Here is a 20202-nt window from a genome sequence, read left to right as displayed (position 1 = left end):
TTGCACATCTAAACATGTCAATAAACTACGTTGCACATCTAAACATGTCAATAAACTACGTTGCACATCTAAACATGTCAATAAACTACGTTGCACATCTAAACATGTCAATAAACTACGTTGCACATCTAAACCTATCAATAAACTACGTTGCACATCTAAACATGTTAATAAACTACGTTGCACATCTAAACCTATCAATAAACTACGTTGCACATCTAAACATGTCAATAAACTACGTTGCACATCTAAACCTATCAATAAACTACGTTGCACATCTAAACATGTCAATAAACTACGTTGCACATCTAAACATGTCAATAAACTACGTTGCACATCTAAACATGTTAATAAACTACGTTGCACATCTAAACATGTTAATAAACTACGTTGCACATCTAAACCTATCAATAAACTACGTTGCACATCTAAACATGTCAATAAACTACGTTGCACATCTAAACATGTCAATAAACTACGTTGCACATCTAAACATGTCAATAAACTACGTTGCACATCTAAACATGTCAATAAACTACGTTGCACATCTAAACATGTCAATAAACTACGTTGCACATCTAAACCTATCAATAAACTACGTTGCACATCTAAACATGTCAATAAACTACGTTGCACATCTAAACATGTCAATAAACTACGTTGCACATCTAAACATGTCAATAAACTACGTTGCACATCTAAACCTATCAATAAACTACGTTGCACATCTAAACATGTCAATAAACTACGTTGCACATCTAAACATGTCAATAAACTACGTTGCACATCTAAACATGTTAATAAACTACGTTGCACATCTAAACATGTTAATAAACTACGTTGCACATCTAAACCTATCAATAAACTACGTTGCACATCTAAACATGTCAATAAACTACGTTGCACATCTAAACATGTCAATAAACTACGTTGCACATCTAAACATGTCAATAAACTACGTTGCACATCTAAACATGTCAATAAACTACGTTGCACATCTAAACATGTCAATAAACTACGTTGCACATCTAAACCTATCAATAAACTACGTTGCACATCTAAACATGTCAATAAACTACGTTGCACATCTAAACATGTCAATAAACTACGTTGCACATCTAAACATGTCAATAAACTACGTTGCACATCTAAACCTATCAATAAACTACGTTGCACATCTAAACATGTCAATAAACTACGTTGCACATCTAAACCTATCAATAAACTACGTTGCACATCTAAACCTATCAATAAACTACGTTGCACATCTAAACCTATCAATAAACTACGCTGCACATCTAAACATGTCAATAAACTACGTTGCACATCTGACATGTCAATAAACTACGTTGCACATCTAAACATGTCAATAAACTACGTTGCACATCTAAACATGTCAATAAACTGCCATTAAACACAATTGTTAAGCACCAGTATCAAGTTAAATGTGTTGTCCTCTATAAAGGTCTGTAACACAACATGCCCGGAGTAGCAAGTACATGAGCAGAAACAGACAGAAGAAAACTCATAGAGAAGAAGCAATGTTATGCAATGATAACTTTGTCCTCCATCTATATTCTTCTTGACCCCCATTGTCTAGTTAGGACCCAGCGCCACTACACACTTGGTTAGTCACTCTGACCCACACCACCGGACACAAAGGCGCTAGTGTGACATGGTGACCTATCTGTGAGGAGACCTGTTCTGCTGGAGTGGACAACAGTGACCTGTATAATGACATTTGACCTAAAAGGTGAAAGATCATTGAGTAACTTTGAATGACAACATTTCCTGGAATGGGGAAGATTCAGATTCTGGTAAGTAGAACAATCTGTCTGCCTTTGGTGATATGAGCAAAGAAATATCTATTAATCAAATAAATTATTCATTAAAAAAAAGAGAGAGAGAGAATGATTACTGTATCTTCCTGGGTTTACTGTAACTTCCTGGGTTTGCTGTAACATCCTGGGTTTACTGTATCTTCCTGGGTTTACTGTATCTTCCTGGGTTTACTGTAATTCCTGGGTTTACTGTAACTTCCTGAGTTTACTGTAAGTTCCTGGGTTTACTGTATCTTCCTGGGTTTACTGTAACTTCCTGGGTTTACGGTAACTAAATTTGTCCCTAACCAAAGAGTACACAGTGGCAGAATACCTGACCACTGTGACTGACCCAAACTTAAGGAAAGCTTTGACTATGTACAGACTCAGTGAGCATAGCCTTGCTATTGAGAAAGGCCGCCGTAGACAGACATGGCTCTCAAGAGAAGACAGGCAATGTGCACAATGACCACAAAATGAGGTGGAAACTGAGCTGCACTTCCTAACCGCTGATGTGGGGCAGGGAGAGAGGGGGGGTGAACCCAGTGGGGTATGATGTGGGGCAGGGAGGAGCGAGGGAGGGGGAGAGAGAGAGGGGGGTGAACCCAGTGGGGTATGCTGTGGGGCAGGGAGGAGTGAGGGAGGGGGAGAGAGAGAGGGGGGGGTGAACCCAGTGGGGTATGATGTGGGGCAGGGAGGAGAGAGAGAGGGGGAGAGAGAGGGGGGGGGTGAACCCAGTGGGGTATGATGTGGGGCAGGGAGGAGCGAGGGAGGGGGAGAGAGAGGGGGGGGGGGTGAACCCAGTGGGGTATGATGTGGGGCAGGGAGGAGCGAGGGAGGGGGAGAGAGAGGGGGGGGGTGAACCCAGTGGGGTATGATTTGGGGCAGGGAGGAGCGAGGGAGGGGGAGAGAGAGAGGGGGGGGGTGAACCCAGTGGGGTATGATGTGGGGCAGGGAGGAGCGAGGGAGGGGGAGAGAGATAGAGGGGGGGGTTGAACCCAGTGGGGTATGATGTGGGGCAGGGAGGAGCGAGGGAGGGGGAGAGAGAGAGGGGGGTATGATGTGGGGCAGGGAGAGAGAGAGATGGAGGAGAGAGATGGAGGACAGAGAGGGAGAAGAGATGGAGGAGAGAGATGAAAGAGAGAGAGGGAGGAGAGAGATGGAGAGAGATGGAGGAGAGAGAGGGAGAAGAGAGAGTGAGGAGAGAGATGGAGGAGAGAGATGGAGGAGAGAGATGGAGGAGAGAGAGGGAGGAAAGAGAGGGAGGAGAGAGATGGAGGAGAGAGAGGGAGGAGAGAGGGAGGAGAGAGATGGAGGAGAGAGAGGGAGATGAGAGAGGAGGGATGAACCCAGTGGGCTATGATGTGGAGCAGGGAGGGAAAGAGATGGAGGAGAGAGAGGGAGAAGAGAGATGGAGGAGAGAGAGGGAGGAGAGAGAGGGAGGAGAGAGGGAGGAGAGAGAGGGAGGAGAGAGATGGAGAGAGATGGAGGAGAGAGGGAGGAGAGAGATGGAGAGAGAGGGAGGAGAGAGATTGAGAGAGAAGGAGGAGAGAGATGGAGGAGAGATAGGGAGGAGAGAGGGAGGATAGAGATGGAGGAGAGAGATGGAGAGAGATGGAGGAGAGAGATGGAGAGAGATGGAGGAGAGAGAGGGAGGAGAGAGAGGGAGGAGAGAGATGGAGGAGAGAGAGGGAGGAGAGAGAGGGAGGAGAGAGATGGAGGAGAGAGATGGAGGAGAGAGATTTAGGAGAGAGATGGGGCAGAGAGATTGAGGAGAGAGAGGCAGGAGAGAGAGGGAGGAGAGAGATGGAGGAGAGAGAGGGGGGAGAGAGATGGAGGAGAGAGGGAGGAGAGAGAGAGGAGAGAGAGGGAGGAGAAAGAGGGAGGAGAGAGAGGGAGGAGAGAGATGGAGAGAGATGGAGGAGAGAGGGAGGAGAGAGATGGAGAGAGAGGGATGAGAGAGATTGAGAGAGAAGGAGGAGAGAGATGGAGGAGAGAGATGGAGGAGAGAGAGGGAGGAGAGAGATGGAGGAGAGAGAGGGAGGAGAGATAGGGAGGAGAGAGATTGAGGAGAGAGATGGAGCAGAGAGAATGAGGAGAGGGAGGAGAGAGATGAAGGAGAGAGAGAGACGGGAGAGATTGAGGCGAGAGATGGAGAGCGAGAGAGGGAGGTTGTTCCTCCTTTGTCAGAGATCCATCAGCTAATGGAGGTCTTGAGTTCTGTCTCTTCACCTTTTGTGTTATTCCCCCCACCACACACACACACACATGCATACACACACACTCCGCAGGAAAGAGGAGACAGCACATAGGACTGAAACTCATTGGTGGCAGTAAGACATCTGTGGCTCTGGTTTGATTGGGCCTTGATGCCAGGAATGGGAATAACCTTTCCATATAACTCCACGCACACACACACACACACACACGCACACACACACACACACACACACACACGCACACAAACACACGTGCACACACACACACGCACACATGCACACACACACACACACACACACACACATACACGTGCACACACACATTCACACTCACACACACACATATACACACACACACACACACACGCACACAAACACACACACACACACACACACACGCACACAAACACATGTGCACACACACACACGCACACATGCACACACACACACACACACACATACACGTGCACACACACATTCACACTCACACACACACATACACACACACACACACACACACGCACACACACACACACACACACACACACACACACACACACACACACACACACACACACACACACACACACACACACACACACACACACACACACACACACATATATGCATGCACACATTCACACACACACGCACACACTCTCCGTCTGCAGCCTGGCTGATCAATAACCCTGGGCAGGGCACATCTGTCTAATTAAGAAGGCCTTTCTCACTGAGTCTTGTTTATGAAAGCAAACTCATCATGACGTCTGCAGCGCCTGACTCTTCACTAACACTTTCCATTATGTGAGAGTCTCCATTCAACGTTTATGAACACACAATTGGCAGTGGGATTAAAATTGCACAACATCACAGGGCTAGTGAAATGTGCTTGATGTTGCTGCAAGCTCTACAACACACAGACGATCTGGGTCCTTTCCCCCCGTCGTATTCAGGACCCCCATGGTGCTTTGCAGCCAGGGCCTGAAACAGTTTGGGATCAGCAGAAAGAGCGTTTTAACACGCTAATCAGATCGGAGTGGCTCAAATCACATATGCACAATGAGAAAAGACACTTAGTTTCTGCTGAGGACCGTAAATGAAAACCATGAATCGATTACATGCAAAGCGCATTTCAATGAATAACTTGGGAAGTCATCATTAATATGTTAATTAAGGGAACTGGCCTGGCAGATTCACCATGCTATTAGGCTGTGATGAGTTTGTATAGTGTGTGTTTTTTGGGTGTGTATTTTGTGAGATTTCACAAAATGTAAAAAAATAAAAAATGTAACTAACAGCTTCACAAAAATGACGAGAACATCAATAGTTTCACAGACAAGAGGGAACTTTAATTAAATATTGTGAAAGTTGAAAAGCTATTTTACATTTTCAAAGTTGAAACAACAAAAAAATAATAATTGTTACAGTAGTTTATTTTTCTCTTCTCCCTGTTCGATCAATATATAACTGATCTGTGTGTCCAGTCAAACACAAGGCTTGGTAGGAGAGATGGGATGGAAGGGATGATAATAGGACTCAGAGAACAATGTTTTCATTGACCAGGTGACCACCTACCCGACAGGGACGGCTCTATTCTCCTGGCTGGACGGTTACACAGTAAACCTCAAACTCATCTGTCCCTATCCCCAAACACAGGAGAACTGAGTCACAATGCAGATACACTGAAATCAGCATTACACAACTGCATTTTACAACAGACTCCCTGGTCTTCAGAATCCTCAGTTGAAATGTTCCCTCTCTCCTATGAAGTCACATTACAAAATATCCTTCAGCAATAAAAAAATAAAATAAAATGCCATGTTCTCTTTCAGAGGACTGATGGCACACACACACACACACACACACACACACACACACACACACAGACACACACACACACACACACACACACACACACACACACACACACACACACACACAGACACACACACACACACACACACACACACACACACACACACACACACACGAAAGAGTACAAAGAGTGGTCATGTGACCCATGTCAGAGATAAACTGGTGCTCATTTTGTATATAAAGGGAGTGGAAAAAGGGGGTTTCAGAAGAGAGGGGGGAGTCAGAAGAGAGGGAGGAGTCAGAAGAGAGGGAGTAGTCAGAAGAGAGGGGGGAGTCAGAAGATATGGGGGAGTCAGAAGAGAGGGAGGAGTCAGAAGAGAGGGAGGAGTCAGAAGAGAGGGAGGAGTCAGAAGAGAGGGGGGAGTCAGAAGAGAGGGGGGAGTCAGAAGATAGGGAGGAGTCAGAAGAGTGGGAGGAGTCAGAAGAGAGGGAGGAGTCAGAATGGTGGGGGGAGTCAGAAGGGGGAGGAGTTAGATGAGTGGGAGGAGTCAGAAGAGAGAGGGGAGTCAGAAGAGTGGGGGGAGTCAGAAGATAGGGAGGAGTCAGAAGAGTGGGAGGAGTCAGAAGAGTGGGAGGAGTCAGAAGAGGGCAGTAGTAATTGTCTAAGCAAGGGTGTAAAATGACTTGTGTGTTACAAATGATTGTGCAGTCATTTAGAACGGTTCATAATCACATCTGTTTTTATATATATCGTTATAGACGGAGGGAATAACCCTGAAGATGAGATATGAATATGAAGGGAAGGGTCGGCTTCAGATGAGCAAGGCAGTACACTACACTCCTCTCCTCCTCTCCCCCTCTCCTCCTCTCCCTCTCCTCCTCTCCCCCTCTCCTCCTCTCCCCCTCTCCCCTCTCCCCTCTCCCCTCTCCTCCTCTCCTCCTCTCCTCCTCTCCTCCTCTCCTCCTCTCCTCCTCTCCTCCTCTCCTCCTCTCCTCCTCTCCTCCTCTCCTCCTCTCCCTCTCCTCCTCTCCTCCTCTCCTCCTCTCCCCCTCTCCTCCTCTCCCTCTCCTCCTCTCCCCCTCTCCTCCTCTCCCCCTCTCCCCTCTCCCCTCTCCCCTCTCCCCTCTCCTCCTCTCCTCCTCTCCTCCTCTCCTCCTCTCCTCCTCTCCTCCATACCAGCTGCTCAACACATTAAATATTTATCCTTCTATTCTCAGTTATCTCGTCTCAGTGTCCTCCCCCCGTCAGTCAGTCAGTCAGCCAGCCCACCTCCCTCCCTCCCTCCTTCCCTCTCCTCTGTTATTTTTGGCTCCCCCTATCTCTGCTGTGCCATGCCGAGTGCTCCCTGCGGCAGGGGAAACAGTTAAACATCGCTCAGGGATAAGGATAAGGAACAGTTCCACTTGTGTTCCCCCCTCTCTATATGTTGCTTGTTGCACCCATTTTAAAGTATGTTAGCAGAGCACTGATGTGGTCTCTACTTTACACTGATGTCTGTGGGTTTGCATTGTTAAGGCATCTAAACTGCTGGTTCAGATTTTGGTGAGACAACGGAGGGGAAAGTGAAAATAAGATGGAAGAGATGAAGAAAGTATTTTCATATTGTTTCCCCCCAAAAAATGGTCTTCCTGCTTTCAGCACAGAAATTCATGGCTAGAAAGAGAACCCACATTCCTAATGTTTGTTTTTAAACAGTATACGGGTTTTTTTTTAAGCCCAAAAAAATCTAAGCAAAGAAGAAATTCAAATGATATACTTATATAATCTCTTTACTATAAGAATAATATACTACCTTTACCATATGATAAAACAAACGCAAAATCCAGACAACATCTTTTGTTTCTTCATTAAATTTCCAAAATGATACAAAAAAATAGACAATGGCTTTTAGGGTGGATGGAAAATGGAAGTATGGCTTAAAACAACACAAGAAAAACAACAACGTAAAAAATGACATGTATAAAAACAACATCTAAACACGGAACATGGTTGACAACCAAATTAAAAAACTGATCGGCACTGTCACAAAATGCAAACATACACACGAAAGGATGTGGAAGAAGCAAAATGTAGAAATTGAGGAGAGATGGTACATTATTAGGTAACATTCGGTAACATTCTGTATCTCCCCTCTTAACTATTTAAACTCTCTGAGCTAAAGTTGATGGGATCATTTTGAGTTTGTAGTAAACATGACATCCGTGACACTCAAGCTGCCGTAAGACCTCTTTAAATGTATAAATATATCTTAAACAATGACTTTGGCAAAATTAAAAGAAACATCACATACATGGATTACTATATACAAAAACACACATCACACGAGAAGAAAAAAAAAAGAAAGACAATTGATAAGATTGGATTCAGATATTTTTTTGCTGGGCATCTGAGGATTAGGTCACTTTTACAGTGCTGGGTAATCCACGTATCACCACGTCGACTGGGACACCACTGAACACCTCATGTCGACTCATTAGTCTGTCTATAAAGTGTCTCCCAGTTTGACCTATCTCAGATCCTCAACTGTTGTACGGTAACAAGGTGGAACAAGAGAACCGTTTTGAATGGGCGACCCCATGACCCCAGTGACCCCAGTATCATGGTGAGAACAACAACAAACCAAAAACTATCAAGGAATCATTCATACAAAGAAAAATAACTCACACAATATAGCAAAAGTGAAATGGCGACATCCTTTTAAAACATATGGTGTCCTTCATTGAGATTTCATGGTGGATGGCAGAGAGAGAGAGAGAGAGAACACTTTAACAAGAGGGTTTCTAATGTACAGTTACAGGGCACAGCAAGCTTGCGGTCCAATAGACCAACCACACAGTAGAGACACTGTTGGTATCCAGAGCAGGTTCAGGCTCTGCTCTCTAACTCTGACAACCACCTAGGAGCTTGGACACGACCGGTACACTTACAGCCAACATGGAATGAATGGCTGGCTACGTGTCATCATGGGTAAATCACTTGCTTTCTGTGGTGCCGAGCGAGCGCTTCTAGTCGTAGCGATGGAGTTCTCTGCTAGGCATGAGAGGGAGAGAAATGAGTAGGCGCTGTTTGCAGCGGCCAAAAGAACTCGAAAGCAGAGAGTTTCTGCAATGGTGCATGGTTAGTGCTACCTAGCGTGTCTTTCTGTGCCTTAGGGTTAGTTAGGGAATGTGGCATCGTCTCTATCCAGCACACTGTAGTACAAAACAAATGTCTAAATGTCTGGTTTGGCTAGTCTTGATTCATGAGTACAGCAATTGTATAAATCTAATTCAGTCTTTACTATTTAACTCACATTTTAATGTCTTCTATCATTCTCAAACAATTTATTAATTTATCTTTTTCAGATTCATAAATAAAAAAATCTCTCTAATATTTTCACTTGTGTATATTACACATTGAAGATGGGAAAATACATAGTGTTTTGCACAAAGGTAAAACACTAAATAAAAGGATAAGTCAATCCTCTCCCTTAATAAATAAAACTCATGTTTAGCTGGGTTGGGTTTTCTGGGTAATCTGTGACCTTGTGTTCAACTCTTATGAATTCCAAAGAGGTTGTTGTAAATGCTGCGTTTTCTTCTTATTTATTTTTTCTCCTTTTAAAGTTCAAATGTGATTCCTTTTAAAAAAAAGGGCCTGAGTTACGGGTTCTATTCCTTCAACGCAGGACTGACGAACCAGTCCTAAACTGGAGCCTTGGGTACATGCTGAGATCCACGCCTGAGTCTTTCTTCTCATACCCAAACATCGCTTACATGGGAGGAACGATCATTCCAGGAATCACTGCTGGGTGGAGAAGAGAGAAAGGGAGAAGGCGGAGGGAAGAGAGAAAGAGAGAGAGAGAGAGAGAGAGACAGAGAGAGAGAGAGAGAGAGAGAGAGAGAGACAGAGAGACAGAGATAGAGAGAGAGAGAGAGAGAGAGAGGGAGAGTTGGTTAATACATTAAAATGTTCCCAATGTTTTCCTCACATAATAATTACTCTTTAAATACAGCAATCTGTTCTCACATCTGCATTACAAACTATACTCAAACTATGACTCAAATACGCTTTCAAACAAGGTATAAATCATTTATATATTTTCAACAGCCTTGCCAAATTGGCACAAATGGGACACTTGAAACGCTTGATTAGTGTTGTCAAAAACCGTGCCTTAATTGTTTGCATGCACTGAAGCTCATTTCTGTGTGTTTGTGACGTACTACTTGATCCCCGGCTGGCTTCAAACAGCTGCATGGGGATCTGTGTCAGCATAAGGAACAGAGCTTAATGAAAGTTCCAAATCAAACCAAGGGTGACTACAGTACGCAGTGAAGACACACCAGGCACAATCCTACACAACACTACACTACATACCACTACACACAACACTACAACCAACACGCCACCCAACACTATTACACACTACACAACACTATACACAACACTACACAACACACTACACACAACACTACACAACACTACATAACACACAACACAATACTACATAACACTACACAACAAAACACTACACTACGCAACATTACACAACACATGACACAACACAACGCTACACAGTTCACTACACACAACGCTACACAACACTACACAACACAACACTACATAACACTACACTACACTACACTACATAACACTACACAACACAATGCTACACGACGCTACACAATGCAACACAACACTACACAACTGTTGTGAATTTATTACAAATAAAAAAATGAAATATCACATTTACATAACTATTCAGACCCTTTACTCAGTACTTTGTTGAAACACCTTTGGCAGCGAATACAGACTTGACTCTTCTTGGGTATGACGTTACAAGCTTGACAACTGTATTTGGGGAGTTTCTCCCATCCTTCTCTGCAGATCCTCTCAAGCTCTGTCAGAATGGATGGGGAGCGTTGCTGCACAGCTATGTTCGATCGGGTTCAAGTCCGAGCTCTGGCTGGGCCACTCAAGGATTTTCAGAGACTTGTCTCAAAGCCACTCTTGCGTTGTCTTGGCTGTTTGCTTAGGGTCGTTGTCGTGTTGGAAGGTGAACCTTCACCCCAATCTCAGGTCTTGAGCACTCTGGAAATTGTTTTTATCAAGGATCTCTCTGTACTTTGCTCTGTTCATCTTTGCCTCGATCCTGACTAGTCTCCCAGTCCCTGCCGCTGAAAAACATCCCCACAGCATGCTGCCACCACCATGCTTCACCGTAGGGATGGTGCCATGTTTCCTCCAGACGTGACACCTGGCATTCAGGACAAAGAGTTCAATCTTGGTTTCATCAGACCAGAGAATCTTGTTTCTCATGGTCTGAGAGTCCTTTAGGTGCTTTTTTGGCAAACTCCAAGCGGGCAGTCATGTGCCTTTTACTGAGGAGTGGCTTCCGTCTGGCCACTCTACCATAAAGGCCTGATTGGTGCAGTGCTGCAGAGATGATTGTCCTTCTGGAAGTTTCTCCCTTCTCAACAGAGGGACTCTAGAACTCTGTCAGAGTGACTATCGGGTTCTTGAGCACCTCCCTGACCTAGGCCCTTCTCCCCCGATTTCTCAGTTTGGCCGCCAAACTTCTTCCATTTAAGAATGATGGAGGCCGATTTGTTCTTGGGGACCTTCAATGCTGCATAAATGTTTTGGTACCCTTCTCCAGATCTGTGCCTCGACACAATCCTGTCTCAGAGCTCTACGGACAATTCCTTCGACCTCATGGCTTGGTTTTTGTTCTGACATGCACTGTCAACTGTGGGACCTTATACAGACAGGTGTGTGCCTTTCCAAATCATGTCCAATCAATTGAATTCAAGATAATCAAGATGTAGAAATATCTCAAGTATGATAAATGAAAACAGGATGTGCCTGTTTCCATAGCAAAGGGTCTGAATACTTATGTAAATAAGGCATTTCTGTTATTTATTTTTAAGACTGTTATGGTCATTATGGGGTATTGTGTGTAGATTGGTGAAAAAACAGCAACATTTATTTAATACATTTTATAATAAGGCTGTATCGTAACAAAATGTGGAAAAAGTCAAGGGGTCTGAATACCTTCCGAAAGCACTGCCCAAATTGACAATATACAGTATATAATTCATGTTTGACTAGAATGAACCAGCTCCATCATCTCCAATCATTCACAGGGAAATTGAGTTGGGTACATGGTAATGGATTGATGAGATGTGGTTGTTCCCTGAGCGGAGCCTAACATGACCTAACATATCCAGTGTAGTGGGACAGGCCAAAGGTCAGAGGCCAGAGGTCAGAGGCCAGAGCACCTCTAAGGTGTGTAAGGAATTTCTATTGCTTGAGATTTTCACTTGTCGTTGGTTATGCAACTGCTGACAAACACCAAAAAAGGATGCTGGGTGTTTTTCTGCAGGCGTTTTTCTCTCAAATCTACTGCTGATGGAATCGAGGGAGGCAGGAAAAGTTATGCACACACACACACACACACACACACACACACACACACGATGTGTTAGCTCATCGATAAAATAACGCAATATCTCATAAACCAAAATCACAAGTGTAACGTACAAAAAGAAAGCATTTCAAATGTTTATGTGAGGATATCAAAATGATCTTTGAATAAACCCAGATTTGGTTTATTAATCTTAGAACAATCTGATTTACATGGAAAACACAAATGCTTCTCAACTATTCCAGCTGATAATATGCCCGACTGCACAGGAACTATTGCTGTATGTGGTATCTTCTGGCAGTTCGATGTCAGTTCTGTCATATTGTGAGACACACGGGACTGGGAGAGAAGGAGCTTGTAGCAGTTCTATGTCAGTTCTGTCATATTGTGAGACACACGGGACTGGGAGAGAAGAAGCTTGGGTTTAGATACGATGCCTCTCTGACAAAACATCATGTATGGCAGTGACTCAACTCTAGCTCTTTGATCTGCAGTAGTGTAACACAAACCGAGTCAGTCGGTGGGTGTATGTCAATGTAAATAGTGACAGGATCGATTGTCAACAAAGCCCAACACCTGTCTTTGTTGATCATTTCCCAGCCTATAGTGGGGGGGGGGGGGGGGTGATCAGATAGAGAGGAGACTCTATGGAAGCACACTCCACTGTACTATGCTACGCTACGCTACGCTACAGAGTGTTAAAGGAGTGATGTTGTGCTCCTGTGACTCTGTGGAAGCACGCTACACTGCACTATGCTACGCTACGCTACGCTACGCTACAGAGTGTTAAAGGAGTGATGTTGTGCTCCTGTGACTCTGTGGAAGCACACTACACTGCACTATGCTACGCTACGCTACGCTACAGAGTGTTAAAGGAGTGATGTTGTGCTCCTGTGACTCTGTGGAAGCACGCTACACTGCACTATGCTACGCTACGCTACGCTACGCTACGCTACAGATGGGTGCTCCTGTGATGTGATGTTGTGCTCCTGTCTCAGCTTTTGTTTGGCTGGTGGAGCTCTAACACTAAACTATGATTTAACAGATCATTTCCAAAAAGAACATCCTATACTGGTATCCAGTCATGGCAGGTTTGTTGAATAAACAAAGACCTTATGTAAATTGTGAGATATCTCTTCTGATTGTGTTTCAGTAATGTACAGTCGTGGCCAAAAGTTTTGAGAATGACACAAATATTAATTTCCACAAAGTTTGCTGCTTCAGTGTCTTTAGATATTTTTGTCAGATGTTATTATGGAATATTGAAGTATAATTACAAACATTTCAACAGTGTCGAAGGCTTTTACTGACAATTACATGAAGTTGATGCAAAGAGTCAATATTTGCAGTGTTGACCCTTCTTTTTCAAGACCTCTGCAATCCACCCTGGCATGCTGTCAATTAACTTCTGGGCCACATCCTGACTGATGGCAGCCCATTCTTGCATAATCAATGCTTGGAGTTTGTCAGAATTTGTGGGGTTTTGTTTGTCCACCTGCCTCTTGAGGATTGACCACAAGTTTTCAATGGGATTAAGATGTGGGGAGTTTCCTGGCCATGGACCCAAAATATCTATGTTGTGTTCCCCGAGCCACTTAGTTATCACTTTTGCCTTATGGCAAGGTGCTCCATCATGCTGGAAAAGGCATTGTTCGTCACCAAACTGTTCCTGGATGGTTGGGAGAAGTTGCTCTCGGAGGATGTGTTGATACCATTCTTTATTCATGGCTTTGTTCTTAGGCAAAATTGTGAGTGAGCCCACTCCCTTGGCTGAGAAGCAACCCCACACATGAATGGTATCAGGATGCTTTACTGTTGGCATTATACAGGACTGATGGTAGCGCTCACCTTGTCTTCTCCAGACAAGCTTTTTTCCGGATGCCCCAAACAATCGGAAAGGGGATTCATCAGAGAAAATGACTTTACCCCAGTCCTCAGCAGTCCAATCCCTGTACCTTTTGCAGAATATCAGTCTGTCCCTGATGTTTTTCCTGGAGAGAAGTGGCTTCTTTGCTGCCCTTCTTGACACCAGGCCATCCTCCAAAAGTCTTCGCCTCACTGTGCGTGCAGATGCACTCACACCTGACTGCTGCCATTCCTGAGAAAGCTCTGTACTGGTGGTGCCCCGATCCCACAGCTGAATCAACTTTAGGAGACGGTCCTGGCTCTTTCTTTCTTACTTGGGTGCCCTGAATTCTTCTTCACAACAATTGAACTGCTCTGCTTGAAGTTCTTGATGATCCAATAAATGGTTGATTTAGGTGCAGTCTTACTGGCAGCAATATCCTTGCCTGTGAAGCCCTTTTTTTGTGCAAAGCAATGATGATGGCACGTGTTTCCTTGCAGGTAACCATGATTTACAGAGGAAGAACAATGATTCCAAGCACCACCCTCCTTTTGAAGCTTCCAGTCTGTTATTTGAACTTAATCAGCATGACAGAGTGATCTCCAGCCGTGTCCTCGTCAACACTCACACCTGTGTTAACGAGAGAATCACTGACATGATGTTAATTGCAATTCATCAGATCACTCTTCATAACATTCTGGAGAATATGCAAATTTCTATCATACAAACTGAGGCAGCAGACTTTGTGAAAATTAATATTTGTGTCATTCTCAAAACTTTTGGCCACGACTGTATGTATTGGGTCTGTTGAGGACAGCAGTGTGTCCTGTCCTGTCCGGTCCTGGGAGAAAGCTCTGTGTTCCCACACCCACACAGCTACAGCCTGCCCTGCCCTCTAGCCCCTACGCATTCATGCCCTTTCTCCTCATTCACACACAGGAAGATAGGCACGACCACTAAAGCATTAAAGCCAAATAAAAGGACAAACTTCTGAGTAATATGACTTCTCTGCCAAATGCCCTTTTAGCTGAATAAACAAAAGCACAGACCAGAATTAGAGATATCCTCTCATCTCTCATCCTCTCTTTTGTCAAAATATACAACTGCAAAATGAGGATGGTTGATGTTAATGTAATGGGTAAGGTGATGGGTAGATGGGTGGAACGATGGATGGATGGATGGATGGATGGATGGATGGATGGAGGGACGGAGGAAGAGAAGGGTGGATGGGTGGATGGATGGAGAAGTGGATGGAGAGATGGATGGTTAGAGGGACGGAGGAAGAGAAGGGAGGATGGGTGGATGGATGGATGGTTAGAGGGACGGTTGAAGAGAAGGGAGGATGGGTGGATGGATGGATGGATGGTTAGAGGGACGGAGGAAGAGAAGGGAGGATGGGTGGATGGATGGATGGATGGTTAGAGGGACGGAGGAAGAGAAGGGAGGATGGGTGCATGCCAGAAAGAGTAACGTACTTCAGGAAAAGGCCAGGCCCTGCAGCGAGCTGGCTGTGGAGTACTTGCTAGAGTCCACAAAAGACTGATCTGAGGGAGGGAGCGCAAAGAGAGGAGGGGAGGAGAGAAAGCAAAAACAACGTGTCATTTCAAGGCCGGAGAAGGGGAGAAGGGGAGGAGGGGAGAAGGGGAGGAGGGGAGAAGGGAAGGAGGGAAGGAGGGGAGGAGGGGAGAAGGGGAGGAGGGGAGAAGGGAAGGAGGGAAGGAGGGGAGGAGAGGAGAAGGGAAAGGAGGGGAGAAGGGGAGGAGGGGAGGAGGGGAGAAGGGAAGTAGGGGAGAAGGGGAGGAGGGGAGAAGGGGAGGAGGGGAGAAGGGAAGGTGGGGAGGAGAGGAGGAGGGGAAGAGGGGAGGAAGGGAAGGAGGGAAGGAGGGGAGGAGGGGAGGAGGGGAGAAGGGGAGGAGGGGAGGAGAGAAAGGCAGTGGATATTGGGGACGTAGAGGTTGGTTAGAGAGAGACATAATAGTGTCTCCATTGGCTAAGGGGCTCACCTTGGAGACCATTGCCGTTGGTGCAGGTGGGTGGGGGTGAGGTCTGAGGTCGCACCACAGGGGCAAAGGCGCTCTTCTGCTTGACGGCCGACACCATGTTGGCAGGGGAGAAGGAGAAGATCCCAGAGGAACTGCTACAGTTAGAGGGCAGGCTGGTGGAGGACGCCATGGTGGGGCTGGAGGGAACGACTGGAGGGATGGAGAGAGGGAGAGATGGGGGAGGAGGTAGGGAGGGAGGGAGAGATGGGGCGGGAGGTAGGGAGAGAGGGAGAGATGGGGAGGGAGTAGGAGGGTGGGAGGGAGGGAGGGATGGGGAGGGATGGAGAGGGAGGGAGGGAGGGAGGGAGGGAGGGAGGGAGGGAGGGAGGGAGGGAGGGAGGGAGGGAGGGAGAGATGGGGAGAGATGGGGAGGGAGGTAGGGAGGGAGAGATGGGGAGGGAGAGGGAGGGTGGGAGGGAGAGATGGGGAGGGAGAGAGAGGGAGAGATGGGGGAGAGATGGGGGAGGAGGTAGGGAGGGAGGGAGAGATGGGGAGGGAGGTAGGGAGAGAGGGAGAGATGGGGAGGGAGTAGGAGGGTGGGAGGGAGGGTGGGATGGGGAGGGATGGAGAGGGAGGGAGGGAGGGAGGGAGGGAGGGAGGGAGGGAGGGAGGGAGGGAGGGGGATGGAGAGAGGGAGAGATGGGGAGAGATGGGGAGGGAGGTAGGGAGGGAGAGATGGGGAGGGAGAGGGAGGGTGGGAGGGAGAGATGGGGAGGGAGAGAGAGGGAGAGATGGTGGAGAGATGGGGGAGGGAGGGAGGGAGAGATGGTGGGGGAGAGGGAGGGTGGGAGGGAGGGAGGGAGAGAGAGAGAGAGATGGGAAGAGAGAATTAGGGAAGGAGGGAGAGAGAGAGGGCAAGAAAGAGAGCGAGAGCGCGTGAGAGAGAGAGAGAGAGAGAGAGAGAGAGAGAGAGAGAGGGGGGAGGGAGGGCAAGAGAGAGGGCAAGAGAGAGCGCGAGAGTGAGAAAGAGAGACAGGGGAGGGAGGGAGGGAAGGAAGGAGAGAGGGGGAGGCATAGCAAGAGGTTAATTTCACCATGTAGAATTAATAATTTATCGGAGAACACAAGAAAAAAACAACTCTTTAAGTATTCAAGGGGGGAAAGTTTCAAAAGAGAGGAAATTAAATTCAAGTTCATTCTTACAAATTAATGCTTGTTGGTCAACTATTCAACCCAATCCACCTAGCAGTGGTCTCTTAGGTAGTTAACAATGCAATGCTAGCACACTTAGACAACCATTTCAATTCAACATTCACTGCTCTTTAATGTTTTTCTTACTGGTTACACATTATTAGAAGTGATTCTTGTTATTTCACCATTTAAATAGATTTATATCTCCATGAACCATGAAACAATGGCACAATCCATTTATCAAATCCTAACTAATCAATGAATGAAAATTGGAAGCACAGAGCCCAGGCTTGTGGATTGATTGGAAGTGTCTAATAGAGTCAGCCAGCCTTTTGAAAATACGTGTTAACATTGTGGGGAGCAAAGGGATGAAATTGAATTGTTACCCCTCCAATTAGTTTATTGATTTAATTAGCAGTCTTTAATTCCGTGGCCAGGCTAGAAAGGATCCGTGATACGGCCAGTTGCAAACAGGCAATACACCAGTGACTCTCAATCCTATTTCAGGGCAATCTGATGAAAGGAGAGAGGCCGCCAGTCCTCCACAAGCCCAGAACATTCCAGTGTGGTTTCTCCTCCTAACCAGAGTAGTCTCATATAGCTAGTTCATAAGGCTTGATGTTGTCCGTGGAGATTTATCTGCCTGAAAGAAATCTGTAGGTGTCTGTTCTTAGATCATTGCCAAATGGTCCTCAAAGACAAACCTTCACAACTGGCACCCACCATCACCATTAGACCAAACAAACAACCTCTCTCTCTTTGTCTGTCTCCATCTAACACTCTCCCTCCAGGTTTCCCTCATTGGAAAAGGGGAGTCAATTCAGAATTTGCAGGAGAACAACAACATAGTGGATGTATGTCTGTCAGATGAAAGGCGATTAGAGGAGAGGACTGGTTTTTAAGAGTTGTTCAGGCTCCAGTACTGGGAGACTGCCAGGCAGACAGCCAATAGGGAAATAGCTCTAGATCTGAAGGCCTCCCTGTCACCACCAGGCCTCCCTGTCACCACCAGACCTCCCTGTCACCTCCAGGCCTCCCTGTCACCACCAGACCTCCCTGTCCTCCCTGTCACCACCAGACCTCCCTGTCACCACCAGGCCTCCCTGTCACCACCAGGCCTCCCTGTCCTCCCTGTCACCACCAGGCCTCCCTGTCACCACCAGACCTCCTTGTCACCACCAGGCCTCCCTGTCCTCCCTGTCACCACCAGACCTCCCTGTCCTCCCTGTCACCACCAGACCCCGCTGTCACCACCAGACCTTCCTGTCACCACCAGACCTCTCTGTCCTCCCTGTCACCACCAGACCTCCCTGTCACCACCAGACCTTCCTATCCTCCCTGTCACCACCAGACCTCCCTGTCCTCCCTGTCACCACCAGACCTCCCTGTCCTCCCTGTCACCACCAGACCTCCCTGTCCTCCCTGTCACCACCAGACCTCCCTGTCACCACCAGACCTCCCTGTCCTCCCTGTCACCACCAGACCTCCCTGTCCTCCCTGTCACCACCAGACCTCCCCGTCCTCCCTGTCACCACCAGACCTCCCTGTCCTCACCAGACCTCCCTGTCCTCCCTGTCACCACCAGACCCCCCTGTCCTCCCTGTCACCACCAGACCTCCCTGTCCTCCCTGTCACCACCAGACCTCCCTGTCCTCCCTGTCACCACCAGACCTCCCTGTCGCCACCAGGCCAAACTCTCATAAACAAGCAAATAGGGAGAGAAAATTCCCACTCCTCTCATCCCTCCTCAAAGACCACAACTCTGTTCAGTACTGGGCTACAAACCAGAACCCATACTGTACAGCTCTTCTAGGGAGAGAGAGGAATGTACAGCAACAGTATGGGCACAGGCATAGGGGGAGCCATGCACTGAATAGTGGGTGAGTGTGGGTGGGTGGGTGAGCTTAGTGTGGGTGGGTGGGTGAGCTGAGTGTGGGTGTGTGGGTGAGCTGAGTGTGGGTGGGTGAGCTAAGTGTGGGTGGGGGTGAGCTGAGTGTGGGTGGGTGGGTGAGCTGAGTGTGGGTGGGGGTGTGGGATAGCTGAGTGTGGGTGGGTGGGTGAGCTGAGTGTGGGTGTGTGGGTGAGCTGAGTGTGGGTGGGTGGGTGAGTGGGTGAGCTGAGTGTGGGTGTGTGGGTGAGCTGAGTGTGTGCGTGGGTGGATTAGCTGAGTGTGGGTGGGCGGGTGAGCTGAGTGTGGGTGGGTGGGTGAGCTGAGTGTGTGTGGGTGGGTGGGTGGGTGGGTGAGCTGAGTGTGGGTGGGTGGGTGGGTAAGCTGAGTGTGGGTGGGTGGGTGAGCTGAGTGTGGGTGGGTGTGTGAGCTGGGTGTGGGTGGGTGAGCTGAGTGGGTGTGGGTGATCTGAGTGTGGTTGGGTGGGTGGGTGAGTTGAGTGTGGGTGTGGGTGTGTGGGTGAGCAGAGTGTGGGTGGGTGGGTGGGTGGGCGGGTGAGCCGAATTTGGTGTGTGGGTGAGCTGAGTGTGGGTGGGTAGGTGGGTGGGTGAACATAGTGTAGGTGGGTGGGTGGGTGAGCTGAGTGTGGGTGTGTGGGTGGGTGAGCTGAGTGTGGGTGGGTGAACAGAGTGTGGGTGTGTGGGTGAGCTGAGTGTGGGTGGGTGGGTGAGTGAGCTGAGTGAGTGAGAGGGCTGGCTGTGGGTGGGTCGGCCGATTGGATGCAGGTGGGTAAAGGCGGTTGTGAGCTGTCTGTGGGTGGCTAGAAGAGCTGGAGTTGGACTCACTAGCGTAGGGCGAGTTGGCAGCGCTGCCGTTGAGGAAGCTGGGGGATCCTCCCAGGTTGGACATGCCAGTGTTGCCGTAGCCGTTCATGCTGGTGGTCACAGAGCTGTAGTTACTCTGCTGGGGGGTGGAGCTGGGCACATAGCCATGTGGAGACACGCTGCTCGTGTTCCGACTGAAACCTACACACA

General features: G+C 47.4%; 1 protein-coding gene across 10 annotated transcripts in view; it reads right to left on the bottom strand.

The window, feature by feature from the left end:
• Nucleotides 1-7462: 7462 nt before the first annotated feature.
• Nucleotides 7463-20202, bottom strand: part of LOC110533327 (transcription factor COE1-A) — a 306747-nt gene continuing 294007 nt past the window's right edge. For 5 of the 10 annotated variants that reach the window (XM_036989681.1, XM_036989688.1, XM_036989685.1 and 2 more), the window contains exons 14-17: nucleotides 20014-20193; nucleotides 16111-16299; nucleotides 15583-15651; nucleotides 7463-9638 (exon numbers count right to left, since the gene is read on the bottom strand). In XM_036989681.1, the coding sequence (XP_036845576.1) occupies nucleotides 15584-15651; nucleotides 16111-16299; nucleotides 20014-20193 (437 nt within the window). In that variant the 3' untranslated portion in view covers nucleotides 7463-9638; nucleotide 15583. Of the gene's footprint in view, nucleotides 9642-15582; nucleotides 15652-16110; nucleotides 16300-20013; nucleotides 20194-20202 lie in introns of all 10 variants that reach the window. The other 5 variants (XM_036989687.1, XM_036989690.1, XM_036989683.1 and 2 more) reach the window with 4 other exon arrangements.

Source organism: Oncorhynchus mykiss, chromosome 10 (assembly GCF_013265735.2).
Source record: "Oncorhynchus mykiss isolate Arlee chromosome 10, USDA_OmykA_1.1, whole genome shotgun sequence".
Classification (NCBI taxonomy): Eukaryota; Metazoa; Chordata; class Actinopteri; order Salmoniformes; family Salmonidae; genus Oncorhynchus; species Oncorhynchus mykiss.
Note: the sequence above shows the minus strand (reverse complement) of the source record. Positions and strands in the feature narration are given on the sequence as shown.